We start from the raw sequence: 18,642 nt of genomic DNA on the forward strand, positions 1-18,642 counted from the left end.
GACCAGGAAAAGTAATTGCTTATGTTTAAAGGCAACTGAGAAGGAACGAAAGGAAATCTATGGTGCTAGCAAGTTAAAGGAAGGTTGCGAGAAGTATGAATAGATATGAGTAGGTTGCAAGCTAAAGTATCATAGAGCGGCAAGTTTTTAGGTAGATAGGAGTAAGGATAAGAAAAGATGAGTGAGAAGGTGATAAAAATAAATAAGGCCTCAGGATTAAGCCCATTAAAACAAGAAAGTTGATGGTTTCCGTAAGTTATAGAAAGCTCAATATAGCTTGAATTAACTCGGAGGAGTCTAAGACTAGGTGCATTAAGAAGAGATAGAATGCTTCCCTGGTAGTAGAGTAAGGGTGTAATTGTGATAAATAATAAGAGGATGATGTTTAGGCATTCGATTGAGTAATAATTCAAAGAGGAGATTTCATGAATTGCACGGGATTAGAATACCCCCCAGGTTTCAAGTTATCAGTTGTCGATTATAGATCAACATTAAGGTGAATAAACAATGAATGGATAAAAGTTACAAAGTATTAGATGAGATTAGGCCGTCATCTTTAAGATGCACAGTAATGAGGAAGCATTAAAGGACTTAGATTTATCATACAGGATAATCAATGAGAGTAACCTAGAGTTGGGTAGCAGACCTCAATAATAATAAACTGAAATAAGTGTTAAGGCATAGTATGACCTACCTAGATGTAGTAAAGCCATAAGGATAGATAACCGAGGCTATGAAACAAAATATATCAATTGTCGTAAGTTCAACAAAGTACCGAGCGAAGAGCTTCAATACACCTATAGATTCCTAGAGGGACAACTTGTCATAGATCTGTATATGTTCACAAAGTGAGGCCTAGAGATTGGCTAAAAGCTGGAGGAAAAAGAAAAGAAGAGTCTCATAGGTGCACATACAAGGTTAGAGTCATACAGGCTGCATGACAGAAGGTAGTAGTAGTTATGATATTGGAAGAATTCCGATAACAAGTCGTGGTGTGAGAAAGAGGCCCTAAGGGGGGAATGTCCTGCCTTTGGATTTATTCACAGAACAGTTGCCTAAATTGCAAGGCCAGTATAAAAGTATTCGTAAGAGCTATAGGTTATGAGACTGATAAGCGCATCAGTCAATATTCGAGGACGAATGTTCCAAAGGGGGGGAATGATGTTACACCCGATGTTTTCTTACGTGAGAATACGTCGTAAGTTAATTAATGTAAGCTTAGAAATGAGATTATATTTGAAAGTACATAAAGTAAGTTAATCATGTTACCTTGGAGGTTACAAATATTTAAGATCATGAATAACAGATACTAAGAGGGTTGGAAAGCTTAGAAGCTAAACGAATTGAAGAAATAAGTTTCGTCGAAAGTCGACAAGTTTGAAATGTTATAACATATACTTTTGGGGTGAGACTAGGGTGATTAACATGATAAGGAGGTTATTTTATGAGTTATTTTAGTCGTATGATAGTCGTGTTTTACATTTTTGAAGTCAAGCGAGTTGTGGAACAAAAGATGGCAAAGGTCATCACAAGTTACCTTCATAATGTACTGAAAATTAGGTCAAATGTAGCTGAGCTTTTATCCCAATATAGTTGGAATTAATGGATGATCCAAATTCCAAATTGAATATCTATGAGTCTAATTTCTAACGCATTAAACCGTTCGTCAATATGGCATCGGTGTAGAGAGAGATTCGCATTTTTGCGAGACTGCGTAGGAAGCCCCTATGGGACCCACTTGGTCGGTGGCCGACCTTCACTTGTTTTTATCTCATTTTTTTGGGATGAGCTTTGCTCATTTTTTGTCCTACTTTCATACTCACACTCTCCACACCCTCCAAAACAGTTCCCCTAAGGCTCCAAATAAATATAAAAAAATACACCATAATCCAACATCAAAGTTAGCCAAAGGTGAAGAATAACCCCTCTATGGTGTTGTAATTTGAATAAGGATGATGGTGAGCTAAGTTAAGCTTAGGGTTAGAATTTTATCTACTGCCTAAGGTATGTTTTTATATCTTTTTGATGGTGTTTAAGGTTAATTACATGGTTGTTGTGGTGTTGGAGTGAAAGATTACAAGATAGCACTTGAAAGGAGAAGAGATGTTATTATCGTTTGTAGAGATGTTATTATCGTTTGTTGGATTGTTTTAAGGCTCTCTCTCTCTCTCTCTCTCTCTCTCTCTATATATATATATATATATATATATATATATATATATATATATATATATATATATATATGTTGTTATGGATGAAAAATGGGGAAAATAACTTGATTATGATATGGTTTCTGTTGTTATGCATGTCTATATGTTTATTAAGTTAATTGGTGAAAGAAATATATGAAACATGAGATTGGAAGTGAAGATTAGCTTAAGTCACTTCTATGGTGTTGTATTTCCATTGAGGGCTGTTGTAAGCTTAATGTAACTTGGATTTAGACTTGAAGCTACTGTAGGAGGTATGTATATTGTGTTCTTGCATGTGTTTAAGGTTATCTTGATGTTGATTAAGTTTAATGGATGGACTAGACATGAACTATTGAATAAAGTTGTTAATTGAGGATAATTGGAGTTGTGGATGGTTTCCTTTGTTATAAATATATGGTATAAGGCTGGAATCATTGATGAATGACTTCATTATCATGTTAACGACACTGTCAAGTTAAAGTAAGAAGTCTATAAGGGGTGATATGGGGTATATGGATTCCAATCGGAGCTTGCCGCTCGTCGTGAAATAGTTGTGACTTGTTTTTGTTATATGGTGTCATGTTATTGATATTGATATGTTGCTGGATTTCTATGGTTTTTGTTGTTGGTGTATGGTATTGGAGGAGGCCCTTTTTACAGGGGAGATGCGGTCGAATTTACGTCTACGAGCTAATAGCTTAAGTTACTGACTTAGCCTTTACTCAACACTGATTTTGGATCTCCTTATGCTATGGTTGATTGAGTTGAGCTGTTTGAAGAGTTGCTTGGAAGGTATTAAGGACTCAACGGGGTTAAGGTATGTTAAGGCTATCCCTTTTTTCCTTTTAGCATGATACATATGATACAAATGAAATGAGCAAACACGTATTTTTTACAAATGACTCTATTCATAGAAGTACTAGGGATGCCTATATTCTTGATTCCCCATGTGTCCTGTTATTATATCATATGTTCATGGGTCTCAAATAATACATAAGTTGATAAAGTTTATTTCATGATATTAACTGAAGGCATATTGATCTTATGGCATTCCGAGAGATCTTATCGACTTATTTCCTTATGCATTGCGTTCATTTATACGTGTACATTGACCCATGACCAGATGTCCTTATATATGCGTATATTATATGTATATGGGGTATGGGAAAAGGTTATGACGTTATATATGCACCACCACCTTATCAGTTGGTATATGTTGATGATTTCACCCATAGAGGCCGAGATGATATGATGGGATGCCCTCAGGGGCTTACTGATGTTATGTACGCATGATATGACATTTATACGCACACGCATGACATTAAAAATGTTTCATTATTCACAAAGCTATTCAGACTTACAGGTTGAGTCCTTTACTCCATGTTTGTTTCATGTCTTTTATATACTGCTTTTCGTGCCGTACATACTCAAGTACTTTATTTGTACTGACATCCCTTTTGACTGGGGACACTGCGATTCATGCCTATAGGTCCTGATAGACAGGTTGACAGTCCTCCTAGTAGGCTATCAGCTCAGCGGAAGGTATTGGTGCACTCCACTTGCTCCGGAGTTGCCTATTTGGTCAGTATGATTTGGACATGTATTGATTGGTATGGCGGGGCCCTGTCCTGACATTTAGAGTCCTGACATTACCTTAGAGTCTTGTAGACATATTTCATGTATATGGATAATTATATGGCCTTGTCGGCCTATGTTTTGAGTGTACAAATGATCATTTCGGTCTTATAGGCCCGTATGTCACATGTATAAGTTTGTATACCATGTTGGGTTGTCCTATGCCGAGTATTCCCTTATGTTTTATCCTGGTTATCTTACGACATCCCTTATGGACCATTTACCTATGATGGTATGATAAGAAAGATACGTTACGATGGTACTCGGTTGGGTAAAGCACCAGGTGATCAATGGGCCTATCGGTTTGGGTCGTGAGAGTTAACCTTTGAGCGGCCTTGATATTGTCCACCATGGTGATGTCCTCTATGTCTTTGATATTGTTGGGATTGATCTCAATCCCTCGATTGGGCACCATGAACCCAAAAACGTTTCCCGATACGACCCCGAATGCGCACTTCTCCGGGTTCAGCTTCATATTGTATTACTTCAACATGTCGAATGTCTCCTGCAAATGTTTCAAATGGTAATCTGCTCGCAGGGAGTTGACTAACATGTCGTCAATATAAACTTCCATTGTTTTCCTTATATGCTCTTCGAACATCCAATTTATTAGGCGTTGATAGGTAGCACCAACATTCTTTAATCCGAACGACATTACATTATAACTATAGGTGCCGAATTTAGTGATAAAAGAAGTCTTTTCTTGATCGCCCGGGTCCATCAGAATTTGGTTGTACCTGGAATAGGAATCCATAAAACTGAGTATCTCATGCTTGGCCATCGCGTCGATCATCCAATCGATGTTAGGCAAAGTGAAAGAATCCTTGGGGCATGCCTTATTTATATCTTTGTAATCTACATACATTCTAAGTTTATTCAATTTTTTAGGCACTACTACTATGTTAGCTAACCATCCCGTGTACTTAAGCTCCCAAATGGATCCTATTTTAAGGAGTTTAGATACCTCATCCTTGATGAATGCATGCTTGACCTCGGACTGCGGTCTCCTTTTCTGCTTAACCGGATGGAACTTCGGGTCCAAACTCAGCTTATGAGTGGTTACCTCTGGTGATATCCCTATCATGTCAAGATGGGACCAAGTGAAACAATCTATGTTAGCTTTAAGAAAATCAATGAGTTTTTTCCTGAGCTCAGGGGTTAACCCCATGCCTAGGTATACCTTTCGATTCGCTAGGTGTTCAATTAATATGACTTGATCCAACTCTTCGACCGTTGATTTGGTGGCATCAGTATCATCAGAAGCTATTAATGATCTCGGGACTCCTTAATCATCCTCCTCATCTACTCCTTGTTCGTCCGGTTTAGCCGAGACCGGCATCGGTGATTGCTATTTAATTTCTTTCTTTTTGGTTGGCTCTGTATTTTTTGATGTCGAAATCACTGGCATCAGGATTACCTCGTCGACTACGAACATTTCCTTTGCGGCCGGCTGCTCTTCATAGACCGTCTTGACTCCTCCCGACATAGGGAACTTTAATGTCTGGTGCAAGGTCTAGGGTACCGCCCTCATGTTGTGAACCCACGACCTTCCGAATAGGGCATTGTACTTCATGTCCCCTTCGATCACATAAAACTTTGTTTCTTGGACCGTCACAGGTTCACTGGCAGGGTTATCTCCCCTTTAGTAGTTTCGCATGCCATGTTAAACTCGTTCAACACCCGGACTACAGGCACTATTTGGTCGTGTAACCCGAATTACTCTACGACCCTTGATCTAATGATGCTGGCCGAGCTACCTAGATCAATCAACACATGTTTAACTCGTGATTTATTGATAAGTACGGATATTACTGGCGTATCATTGTGAGGTTTCATGATTCCCTCAGCATCCTCATCGCTGAACAAAATGGTTTGTTCCGGGACATAATCTCGGGTACACTTTTCCCTTGTGATAGATACTTTAGTGCGTTTTATCAGTGACCCTTGGGGGATATCGACCCCTCTGATGATCATGTTTATGACATCCTGAGGCTCCTCTTGCTCGCCCTATTTGTTGGTGTCCCTGTTCCTGAAGTGGTTTTTGGCTCGATCACCCAGAAATTCTCGGAGGTGCTCGTTATTGAACAACCGGGCAACTTCTTCTCTCAATTGCCGGTAATCGTCGGTCTTGTGGCCATGAGTTCCATGATATTTAACCATCAAGTTAGGATCTCTTTGGGTAGGGTCGAACTGCAATGGTCGAGCCCACTTGGTTTCCTTGATGCGTCCAATGGCTGATACGATGCTGGCCGCATCAATATTGAAGTTATACTCCGATAATCTCGGTGCTTCCTTACCCCCGAGCGGCCTATCAAAAACATTTTTGCTCATCAGACCTCGGCTACTAGACCCTCGATCAACTCTCTTTTCGTTCCTTGTGAGGTGATGCTCGGACCCATTTCCCCTTCGGTCCGCGCTATATGATTGGTACTGGTCCCGGACCGGCCTTGACTCATGATCGACGACTCTCTTAGACCTGTCGTTGGCCCTGATGGGATAAATAGACCCGGGGGGCTCCAAGTTGGTCGTCCTTGACCCTAAAGTTGATTGGTACCTGTTATGGATGTCGGCCCAAGTCACCGCCGGGTACTCTACCAAATTTTGTTTCAGCTGTTGTGAAGCCAAAGATCTTCGGGTGTTAAGCCCATGAGTGAATGCTTGAACGGCCCAATCATCTGCGACTAGAGATAGGTCCATCTGTTCCATATGGAACCTCGACATTAACTCCCTGAGCATCTCGTTGTCTCTTTGTTTAACCTTGAAAAAGTTTGAATTTTCATTCTCGACCTTGATGGCCCCAGCATGGGCCTTCACGAAAGCATCTGCAAGCATAGCAAACGAGTCAATGGAATTTGGTGGTAAGTTGTGATACCATATCATCGCTCCTTTGGACAAAGTATCCCCAAACTTCTTCAATGACACTGACTCGATCTCATCATCTTCCAAGTCGTTCATTTTGATTGCGCATGTATAGGAGGTCACATGCTCATTCGGCGACGTGGTTCCATTGTATTTTAAGGATATCGGGGCATACAAAACCTCTTTGGGATTAGCTTCGGTTCCACGCTCGGAGCGAAAGGCTTCTGGATAACTTCTTGGAATCCGGCCCTTTCAATATCGGGGGTGCTCCCGAGATTTGATCGACCCTAGAATTGTATGTTTCCACCTTTTTGTCATTGTGCCTCAATTTTCTTTTCACCTGACTCCACCCGCTTCGTTAATGCTTCGAGCATTCTCATTATTTTGGAATTGACTTCGGGCTCAGCTTCACCCGGTCTCTCGCTGATCTGCTCATTTCTTTGGATGTTTTTCCGGGATTGTTCGGACTCAACTCTGTTAGGGGCGTGGCTTTGATTCAGCAGCTGCGCTATCGCCGCTTGTTGAGCCTGCAAAATTTCAAAGATTAACCGTAGGATTACCGCATCGCCTTCGCCTTCAAGCACTTCTCGAGATGTTGGACGGGGTCCTTCGCGGACGTTGTTTTCGAGATCAGTTGGCAGGTTGACGTCGATGGCCACCTGTGAGTTAGCATCGACCGGATCACCAACTAGGACTCCGTTGGGATCAGCATGAGGTACCTCGTTGTTGACGGCCAGTTTTGACCCTCCCTTTTTAAAATTAATTTACTTATACTTAATGATTTACAATAAATATTTTGAAAGTATTTTCTATTAATAAATTATTATTTCTACAAATTAATTAAGTATTAGTTTTGAAATTAATCACTTAATATTAGTATTATGTAATTACAAATATACTTACTATTTTAATATTATTAAAATAACTTTTATATACATCACGTAGGCCTTATAATTAATTTAACGAATTACTCCTTAACTTCTAGTTAATTAGACTACTATGTTAATAATTTGAATTAATGCTATAATTTTTAAAATGAAGTATTTGTAAATAATTAATTAAAATAGTTAGTAATGTATACAATAATTATAATCTTACTGCATTTTATTTAAAATTATTAAGCTTATTTAAGTTAATTATAAAAGGGAACAAAAGAGGCTAAAGGCTATAATTGCAATTCTCCATTAAAGACCAAGTGGCTATCTTTTAAATCATTTCTAGCCTAACACCTAAGCTCAATCCGGAATTGACCTAGTCCGAACAACCCCTCTAATCAAATCACGCCACGACACCCTCTTATCCTACTCACAAAACAAACACAAACGATCCGGGCCGTCGATCCAAATCATCGACGATCCACACTTATTTCCATTTTCCTTTTACTCTCAACCTCCCAACGGATATTAACACAATCGTTGGATCACACGGATCCAACGGTTCCTGTATTTTCTTATAAAACATTTTAAAAAAAGTCTTAAGTCCTGATTTATCAGGGCCGTTGATCAAATGATCCAACAACCCAGATCCCATCTCCCCGTTTTAACCCATGAGACCAACCCAGTTACCCCATACCCTAATTATTTTTCCCTTCTACACCCCGAATCGCGCATGAACATTTCCAATTCCATCGTTACAATTCAAAATCCCAAACCTAAAACCCTAGTTAAAGAGTGAAACTTCAAATCACTCAATCCGGCCTATGCTCCATCAAATTGGATCATGCATGAAGCCCCTTCAGAGCTTCATCATGGGAATTCTGTACCCAGAGGTCAAATGCAGTGAGCTCTGGGTTCCTGAGCTTTGTCTGATAGGTTTGCCTACAACGGTCTGCCTTCCCCACTTAGGTAAATCTTCTCACAATTTCTCCCCTAATTTCTTCAATTTTCATTCGCTTGCTTGCATCATCTGAGATTCGTCACTTTCCACTATCGTTTTGAATCCTTTGAAACCCTAAGGCATTGAATTCACTATAAATAGAGCCTTCAATGTTGTCACCTAAAAGACCTAACATGAACAGAAAAGCAACACTAAGATTTCATAAAAGTTTAGGCTCTTTATTGATTTGTAGTTTTCTTTTCTTTTCCAAGTTGTTTCACCGCTCAAGCCTAAAGTTTTGGGTCTTACGCAATTAAATTTAACTCCTATTTGGTTTGCTGCCCTAGAAAAGGTCAGTAAAATATCAATCTTCTCTCTTTGTTTTGTTTGTCTGATTAAATATGATTCGTTCTATTATCGGATGATTGTTAGCGATGCATCAATGTCTTGACTGTTTATATGTTTTGTTAACAATATATAATTATTGAATGTATTGGAGTGATAGTACTATGATATTCCTAATTAGTATTTGGTGGCCTATCTCTGTTATTAAACCTTAAGAAAAGTCTAATAATTCTAAGCTATCCCGATATCTGCTATCTTCAGGCTTCCTTGATATTTCTTTTAAGCATTGTCATTCTGCCTTAAGTATCATTTGTATTTGTAGTAGTCTATATGATACTTAGACTTAAACAAATATGAGTCTGTGAGGTTGTTGTCTTGGCCTGGGAATGCTGGTTTATGATACTTGAACTTATCCTCTCCATTAGCATGTATTTTCCTTTGATTCTTGCAAACCCTTCAGAGGTCATTGACTCTCTGATGAGCTTGTAGTTATTTGATCATACTATATGAGTATGATTTAAGCAGACTAAGTTCCTGTACTATCTCTGTATGCATTCAGAAATTCATCACATGTCTGACCTAAGTTTTGAGGCCTCATTCAAGTCTTAGTTTTCTAAGTTGTTAAAACTAAGCTCCATTATGTCTAAAATCCTACCCTTAACCTGCTTGACAAATTTTCCAAAGTAATAGCATCCCTACCCCTTTTCTGAAGACTATGTGTTGACACTGTTAGCTTAATGATGATGGTTTTAATTTTTGTGATAATATGACTTCATGTTCACTGTATAGGTGATCATACACTCATTTGATCCTTCAGTACTTGTTTTTTTGCTTTCCATAACCATGTGCATGTCCTTGTTGTTCTTAGAGCTTCATTAAGCCTGTGTGAACTAGGCAGACCTAACTTATGAATTGCAGATGAACTTCCTACTGTTACTGATAGAGTTTAACATCATGCTTTGTCAAAATAAAGTTAAATGTCTTAGGAAAAAGTGGTTATGTGCTGAGCTTTAGAAATAAACAGAAATGGTAGCTTAAGCTTCTTTATGCTCTTTTAGAGACCTTAATCTGGAATGTTAACTTGTGACCATGTCAATACCTTTGGACGTCCTGACCAGCTTAGCAGTTTGTATCTCTGTTGATAATTTGATTGGCAAACCTGTTGACATTCTTAGAAGTTCTGACTGAGGTCATGAGTCTGTGACCTTTGCTAACATCTTTGGAGATCTAATTGCAATTATTAGTCCATAATCTTGTTAATATCCTTTAGAAGTAATGATTGGTAATGGTATCTCTGTCATCATTTTTTAGGGAACTCAATTAAAGTGGTTAACTTGTTTCTCTGTTAATACCCTCAGAGATTGTCAATAAGGACTGATAGCCTATATACATGCTAGAAATTAAGACTTGGGTTATGAATGGAATGTATCCATACTCATACATTTCATAGATTTAAATCATGCAACTATTTTATCCTTAAGATGCTTAATCTCAAGTGTTTGATATTACTTGATTATATCATATTAATTTGTTTATTCAATCTTGCACTTAACTATTTTACTTTGTAGCTAACTGTAGAATATTATTTACAAATTTATAGTTGAACTGATAAGTGGGAATTGTAGATTGCATATAAGATTGAGTATATTAAGTTCTTGAATCGGGGCATCGCAGAATAAAATCGCAATTAGGATAGATATATCTTAGTTGCATTGCTTGGTTATTTTTGCAGAGAATATACGTGCATTCTAGTTAACTTTATACTAAAAGAATTTTGAATTTACTTCTTACATTAATTGTTAATAAAACGTGCTTAAGTTATATACATTGCTGAATATCATTTACACTATACGGTCATTTAAAAACCAGTTACAAAAATGTTGTCTACATTAAGGCTGAGTATCTTTATATTGTCCACTATAAAAGTTAAACTATTTTGCATAAAATTTTGAAGAGTTGTAATTTGGTACGGAGCTAGGGGAAGGCCTGGGAGTCTCCTTGAACGCGTCCTGAAAATATTTTAGATGTTTTCACGCCTCTTTTGGTACGTCGGTGCATATATGTGGAGAAACCAACACGCGCAATATCTTGTTTTTAAAAAAAAAAAATTAAAATTAAAAAAACTCACACATTGCTTGTCATTTTTTTCAATTTCTGAGTAAATCAAGCAATAATTTTCTCATTTTGAAGTCTCCCTTTCCTTTCTTCCACTGTTGGCCAAAAAAATTTCAATTACTTCTATCTGGATATATATATATATATATATATATATATATATATATATATATCGATTAAAACCGGGCTCACCCGATTTAACTGTTTGACCGAGACCGGGAGTTTGCGTCAAAGGACGACTCCAAAGTAGATCAGATTGAGGCACGAAGATAAGGTACCGAGATCGGGATTCGAGGCACCTGCCATGATCGAGGCCGACAACAATCGAGACCAAACGAGACAGGCATCGAGCAATACTGAAGATTGCATAATAACGAAAAAGCGAGATATCCGCGACCGGTTGAAGATCGCAGCGGAAATCTCGGAACGGATCGCATCAAGAACGGTTGTTTAGTTAATCATGGGATTTACTTATGTATTTACAATTGTACCATATATAGAATTCCTCTACTATATAAAGAGGAGTTCTAACCATTTGTAGGCACAACTGATAATAAAGCAATATAATTTTCTCCCTCACTCACACTTTTGTTCTTCTGCTTATTGTGTTTTTATTGTCCTTGCATCAATCAGTTCGAGGATACTCTAACTCAAGGGTTGAGTTCCACTCAAATACTGGTTTGATTTACTTTATTGTATAATTCTACCTTTAATCTTCATATTTATCAATCGGTATTAAGTGAAATCACGTGTCCTTAAATCCACATTATAAGTTAAATTGTTATCCAATTTTGAGGGTAAACAGTTTGGCGCCCACCGTGTGGCTAAGGATAATAGTGATTGTATAATACTGATTCCGATAACCCACTACTTTACGCTTGTTCTTGTAAGTGTTTTTGTTTTCAGGAAAAAGTATGTCAAACTCACAAACGATGCCCACACATGATAACAACGATTTCGGATTTCACGGGGAAAACGACAATATAGTTGCCCCAGAAATCGAGGTACCTCAGGCTGATCTCAGGGGAGTACCAATTGCAAAACCCATCGACATCAGCTCACATATCACCCTAAATACAAATTTGGGCGCTGATCCCGAAGGTAGCGTACGCAGGGAAGGTCGATATGGTAGTCGAAGTATGCAGGGCGGAAGAGATGGGGGAATCAGCCTCTAATTGATATTTGAAATGTTACAGGCTCAACAAGACTCTATAGCACAATTACAAAATCAACATCGAGCGCCGAGTGAGGTAGAACCAGAAGTCGTCCACAAGACCGAGCCAGTGCCGGAAAGGTCGAATGCCAATGAATCGGGGAGTGATCCCGTCATTATGAAAATGTTCGAGGAACGATCGAGGACAGAGCTCTCGAGGGCTTATGAGCAAAAACGGTTTCGATAAACGTGCCGATCCCACAGAGGCACCACGATTATCAGAATACAACTTCAGCATCGACGCGTCAGGTATTTTGTCAGCTATTGGGACAATCAAATGGCCCAGGACCCTACAGACTGATCCATCCCAGAGGAACCCCAATCAAATATGTAAATATCATGGTACGCATGGTCACAGAACCGAAGACTGCAAATAACTAAGGGAGGAGGTGGCTCGTCTATTCAATGAGGGTCACCTTCGAGAGTTCTTGAGCGACGGAGCTAAAAATCATTTTAGAGACAGGGATGCAGACAGAAAAAACTAGCAGGAAGAACCACAGCATGTGATTCACATGATCGTTGGTGGGATCGATATCCCACAAGGGCCTTCTTTCAAACGCACTAAGGTATCGATCACTAGGGAAAAACGAGCTCGGGACTCTACACCAGAAGCACTATATCATTCAATGATGAGGAAGCATAAGGAATCTCACAACCCCACAAAGATGCATTCCTAATCTCTATCCTTGTGAATAAAATTCAGGTTAAATGTGTTTAATTGATCCAGGAAGCTCGGCCAATATTATTCGATCGAGGGTTGTTGAGTAGCTCGGCCTACAAAACCAGATCGTGCCCGCAGCTCGAGTTCTCAATGGTTTCAACATATCAAGCGAAATGACTAAAGGAGAAATCATTTTACCAGTAAATATAGATGGGACTATTCAAGAAACCAAGTTCCACGAGATCAAAGGCGACATGAGATACAACGCCCTGTTCGGAAGACCCTGGATTCACAATACGAGGGCAGTTCCTTCAACACTTCACCAAATGCTAAAGTTCCCAACACCAGATGGAGTAAAAATGGTATACGGGGAACAGCATGCTGCCAAAGAGATGTTCGTGGTTGACGAAGTGATACCGGTATCGGCACTTTCATCAACAAAAAGATCGGAATCCAAAGGAAAACAGGAAGCGAAATAGCAAGCAAACTAACCCCTGTCGTGATGGCGCCTATCGTGGAACTAGGCAAGCCGACTCATTTCCAAAATAAACCGATATTTTTATTGCTATTTAATATAAAAATCTTCGTAAAGGAGTTCAAATAAAATAAAAGTGCGAAAAGGAAAAATCCGATATCGGGGTGTCACTAGTCATGAGTATCTACTACCATTTGTCTGACAATATCAAGACTAACATAGTCTGAAAAATAGCTAAATACAACTAAAGGGAGATAAGAGAGCGAAGAGCAGGGGCTGCGATTGCCAAGCAGCTACCTTGCTATCCCCGAAATAATTTACAACCAGAATAATCAACAATCGCTACCATGCCCAGCTACACCTGGATCTGCACACAAGGTGCAGGGAGTAACGTGAGTACGCCAACTTAGTAAATAACAACAATAAATAAAGACTGAGTAGTAGTGACGAGCAATAAAGCATATCAAGTTCATATCACAAAACTTCAGTAAAGAACAACATGTTTTAAAAATCAGTGTTTGAATCAAATCATCTCGTGTAAACCCGGTTCCAGTAAAAATCATTTAAAGATACTTTTCAATAGTTTTTCAAGCAAAGACTCAATGCAAAAGTGAGCAAAAATGATGAAATTATAAGCAGCCCCTCGGGAAAATATCACTCGTATATAGCCCCACAGGCAAACCTCACAGTCACTCATGCCTCTCGGGCATACCTCACAGTCACTCATGCCACTTGGGCATACCTCACAATCGCTCATGCCACTCGGGCATACCTCACAATCGCTCATGCCACTCGGGCATAACTCACAATCAATCATACCTCCCAGTCACTCAGCACTCGACACTCGCATTCAGTAGGTACCTGCACTCACTGGGGGTGTGTACAGACTTTGGAGGGGCTCCTTCAGCCCAAGCGCTATATAAAGCCAAATCATGGCATAAATCACTCAAGAAATCGTCCTATATCGAACATGCTGCAGCGTGCAACCCGATCCCATAAATATCCTCACAAATCAGGCCCTCGACCTCACTCAGTCATAAACCTCTCAAGCCACTCGTGCATTTCAGTAAAAATAGGGCGTTCAACCCAAAACAACATTTATATGCATCCAAATAGAGTAATAAAACTGAGTTATGCAGTAAACAAGTATAACCATGACTGAGTATAGATTATCAATCGAAAATAGTGAGAGGATAGTAAGAAAAGGCCTCTAAGGGTCCAAACAGCACTGGCACAAGGCCCAAAACATGGCATTCAGCCCAATTTACAAAAACTCTTTCTAAAACATATATGTATCATATAGTTTCAACAAAATATGCAACTTTACAATTGCTACGGGACGGACCAAGTCACAAATCCCCAACGGTGCACGCCCACACGCCCATCACCTAGTATGTGTGTCACCTCAAAATAGTAGAATGATACAAAATCCGGGGTTTCATACCCTCAGGACTAGATTTATAATCGTTACTTACCTCAAACCGGTCAAATCTCTACCGCACAATGCTCTTACCTCTTGACTCGGCCTCCAAATGCTCCGAATCTATTCACAATCAGTACAATACCATCAATATATGCTAATGGAATAAATTTCACAACAAAAACTACAAATTAGCCCAAAACCCGAAATTGGCTCAACCCAGCCACCGAGCCCACGTCTCAAAATCCGACAAAATTTACAAAACTAGGAAGCTCATCCACTCGCGAGTCCATACATACAAAATTTTTCAAAATTCGACATCGTTTGGTCCCTCAAATCCTTAAATTAAACTCTCCAAAATCCCAAGCCCTAACCCCTCATTTTCACTAATTACATGATTAAACAACGAGAAATTACCATACATACGAGTATTAAGGCTCAAGAAACTTACCTCACGGATAGCCCTTGAATCACCCTTCAAAAATCACTCCAAAAGCTCCAAAAACCGACTTGAAAATGGTGGAAATGAACCAAATTCGCGAAGGGTTCTATTTATGGTTTCTGCCCAGAATTTTCGCGCCTGCGGACAATGTCTCGCTTCTGCGCCACCAAAACTGCGGTTGAAACAACCAAACCTACGCAAGTCACTTAAACACCCAGACTCCGCACCTGCGCTCCATTTCCGCATCTGCGACCACGCAGGTGCGGAGCAAATGTTCTTCCACCACTGCTTCAACTTGTGTGGCACTCCTATCACCATGTTAATATCAAGGATGTTTTGGTTGATTTCCATTTTCTGAGGTGGGTAAGAGAAAGGTGTTTCGTAAGTGTTTGCTTCGGATCTTTAAGTGTCTTGTCAAGTTTGTTTGTCTTTCCACATAAGTCATATCATTGGGTGCATGGCCCGTTGACATTAGAGTGGTTTTCCTAATTGTGTGTCGATACCAAGGACCGACTCACCTAAAATTTATGAAATATGACCTATTCTTAATAGAGTAGAGTGTTTCCTACTTTTGAGTTGGACTGAAGGCTGCGAGAAGTTATGTTAGTTGACCTGACAAAGCCATTCTCTAAAACTAGAGAGTTTTGAAAAGAAGGTTTGGAGGGGTGTAAAAGACAACCCTCACGTGCCATCGTGTGTGATATTATACAGCTGAGACTCGATAGGAAGAAATGTGATGACAGTGTATATAAAGCAATAACAGATAAGAGTGTGGCAACAATAAGTATGATAATAATCATAAAGAGAAAATAAAGCAGGTAAGCACGTAATTGTAATTTTATCTACAGTTAAAGCAATGTACAAATAAATCTAAATGCCAAATTTAGTCTAAGTCTACTAAGGTCAGAACCTAAGTGTGAAATCTCTATGTTGTTGATGAAAGAGAGTCGCCACCTAATATTTAAGTGTATACTAGGGTACCTATTTAATTACTAAAGTCATGTTCTTTATTAGTTTACTACCTGGTGAGATTTTGGGTAAGGGTTCTTGTTCTTCTAAGGGAAAAGTGTTAGGCTCCCCTTAAAATCTACCTAAGGTAGCTCCATAGGACTTAGACTAGATTTAAAATTAATTATTTGTACTATGCCTTAACTAGTGTTCTAAAGCTTACTATATATTAGGGCATAACTCCTATGAGGGAAGAGTGTAGTTTTAAAGAGGATGGATTTAAAGGAGAGTCTTAGAAAAAAAAATGATGTTAGCGCATATTAGCATGAAAAGGGCTTAAAGGTATATATGATGTTTGTATGAAAACATGTGAAAAAGAAGAGCTAATCTAGAAAATATTTTGTCTTTTAAGAAGCATGGAGGTTTATATTACTTTAGCAAAATACTACGAAAGTGAGCCTAAGATATACCTTGGCTTTTAAATATTTGAAGGGGGCCGTTTGAAAATCTTTACTTGGGGCGGCACTGCCTTATTTTCGAAATGAATTGATTTCCCTTTAGAAGGTCAAGCTTGCATTTTAAACCTGAATTTCCCTTATTGAAAGAGGATTTGTTGTCTCTTACTAAGCTTTGGGCTTCAAAATCTTTAAGAAAAGTTAGCGAAAACATATCAATTTAATGATACATATAACTTATAATTAGAGAACGGGGATAAATTACTAACTAATGCTCTTTTTTTTAATCCTGGATTCTTTAAGTCTTGCCTAAGTCATTCACATGATTTAAGTCATAAAGTAAGGCATCCAATCTAATAAGATAATTGTTTCATACATATGCAAAACAACGAGAGTGCAACAAAATAACAAGGCAATGCATCTAAGTTAGGAATGCAGTAACAATAAAGTAGTAAAGGAGAGGATTGGACTCTGAATTTTGGGCCTCAAAGAGACAGGCCCAGCAGTAGCAATAACGGGCAACGACGGACTTTGAATTTCCAGAAAAACACATCAATGCTAGACTTGGGCATGAGTTCCATGAGAACTTGGCAGGCCCAGGCAATTGTACATGTTCAAAGAAAAGAGAAAGTCATTAGAGAATAATACTCAATACACGTTCATACATGATCAAGAAAAACTTGCAAGCAAAAATAAAGAAGAAAGTCACCAACATCATCCAAACATTAGGAAGGTCACACTAATGTAGTGGCTATGTATAGCAAATTATCCACATTGAAGATCTTTCGTTGTTATTAAATACTAAACCCAAAGAGAATAACGAGTGTAAAAGAATTAAGGGCTACGGAGAGAGTCCCTCTCAAGGTCAAGGCCCTCTTTGAACCCCCCGACACTTCAAAGTTCCCAAGGGTCTCAAAGCCCAGGGCAATGCTTGTGCCGGGGAGAGTAGCCCAACCAAAAGTTAAACTTTACTCCCAAATACTCTTAACCACCAACGACTCATTTTTTCCTATAGGTTTAAGTGCCAATGAGGCACTTTCAATGTGAATCAGTCGCCAAAACACCACTACAGGAGTATGCCCTTCTTAACAGAATAACATAAGGAACATAAAAGGAAACAGCTTTATCTATATAACTATATCTCCAACATTAAGTGACCGTATTGGGTCAACACCATTCTATTTAGTATATGGCATCGAAGCTCTAATCCAGGTCGAAGTCGGGGAACTTAGTGTCAGGTTTCGATATGCAATGAAAGAGTCAAATCACGAGGTTATGAATACAAGTATTGAATTGCTAGATGATAAACGGGAAAGCACCCTCGTTTGAATGGCCGCACAGAAGCAACGGATCGAAAGGTACTACAACCGAAGAGCCAATTTTCGACATTTTAGAACAGGGGACTTAGTATTGAGAAAATTCACCCTCAATACTCGAGACCCAAACGAAGGAAAACTCGGCCCAAATTGGGAGGGACCGTATCAGATCCTCGATATCGTCGGAAAGGAATCTTACAAATTCGGCACGATGAACGGTGCACAGTTGTCAAATAATTAGAACGTGTCACTCCTCAAACGATATTACTGCTAAGGTACACCTTCTCCATTTTCATTTATATTTTATCCTAACCGTTTGTAGGTGTGTAATCGAAGACATCAAGGGATCCTTCAAACGCAGTCCTTAGGTCTGAAAGCACGCGTTGCACTCTTTTTTTCTTAGACCAGTTTTTATTCCAAATGGATTTTTCCGGCGAGGTTTTTAACGAGACAACCATTGTTTGTCCTAACTTAGAACAATTCAACAGTATCCGAGGCTCCTTTACAATAAACCTCAAATACTGGGGGGGCATCACCCTCGGATACTTACAAGAAATATACTTCGTGTCGACAAGGTCTCGATAGGTAAAATTTTGTAGAGGACCAAACGGTCAAATGAACCGTGTCCGCATAGATTACTCGAGCCCTAATGGAAAAACATGTACGCATGTATAATTTATTGGAAGAAGTATCTTTCCTTACTAGATGCCCCATGTTTTAAAATTTATACTTTGCAATCTCATACTTATGA

General features: G+C 39.0%; 1 protein-coding gene across 1 annotated transcript; it reads right to left on the minus strand.

The window, feature by feature from the left end:
• Positions 1–5,834: 5,834 nt before the first annotated feature.
• LOC138892471 (uncharacterized) lies at positions 5,835–6,782 on the minus strand. Its single transcript, XM_070176190.1, has one exon. The coding sequence runs from the start codon at positions 6,780–6,782 to the stop codon at positions 5,835–5,837; it is 948 nt and encodes a 315-aa protein (XP_070032291.1).
• Between the last annotated feature and the right edge of the window lie 11,860 nt (positions 6,783–18,642).

The sequence above is a fragment of the Nicotiana tomentosiformis genome, chromosome 5 (assembly GCF_000390325.3).
Source record: "Nicotiana tomentosiformis chromosome 5, ASM39032v3, whole genome shotgun sequence".
NCBI lineage: Eukaryota > Viridiplantae > Streptophyta > Magnoliopsida > Solanales > Solanaceae > Nicotiana > Nicotiana tomentosiformis.

Coding starts and splice junctions, on each gene's coding strand:
- LOC138892471 (XM_070176190.1), bottom strand. CDS start 6,782: ATGAACGACTTGGAAGATGATGAGATCGAGTCAGTGTCATTGAAGAAG.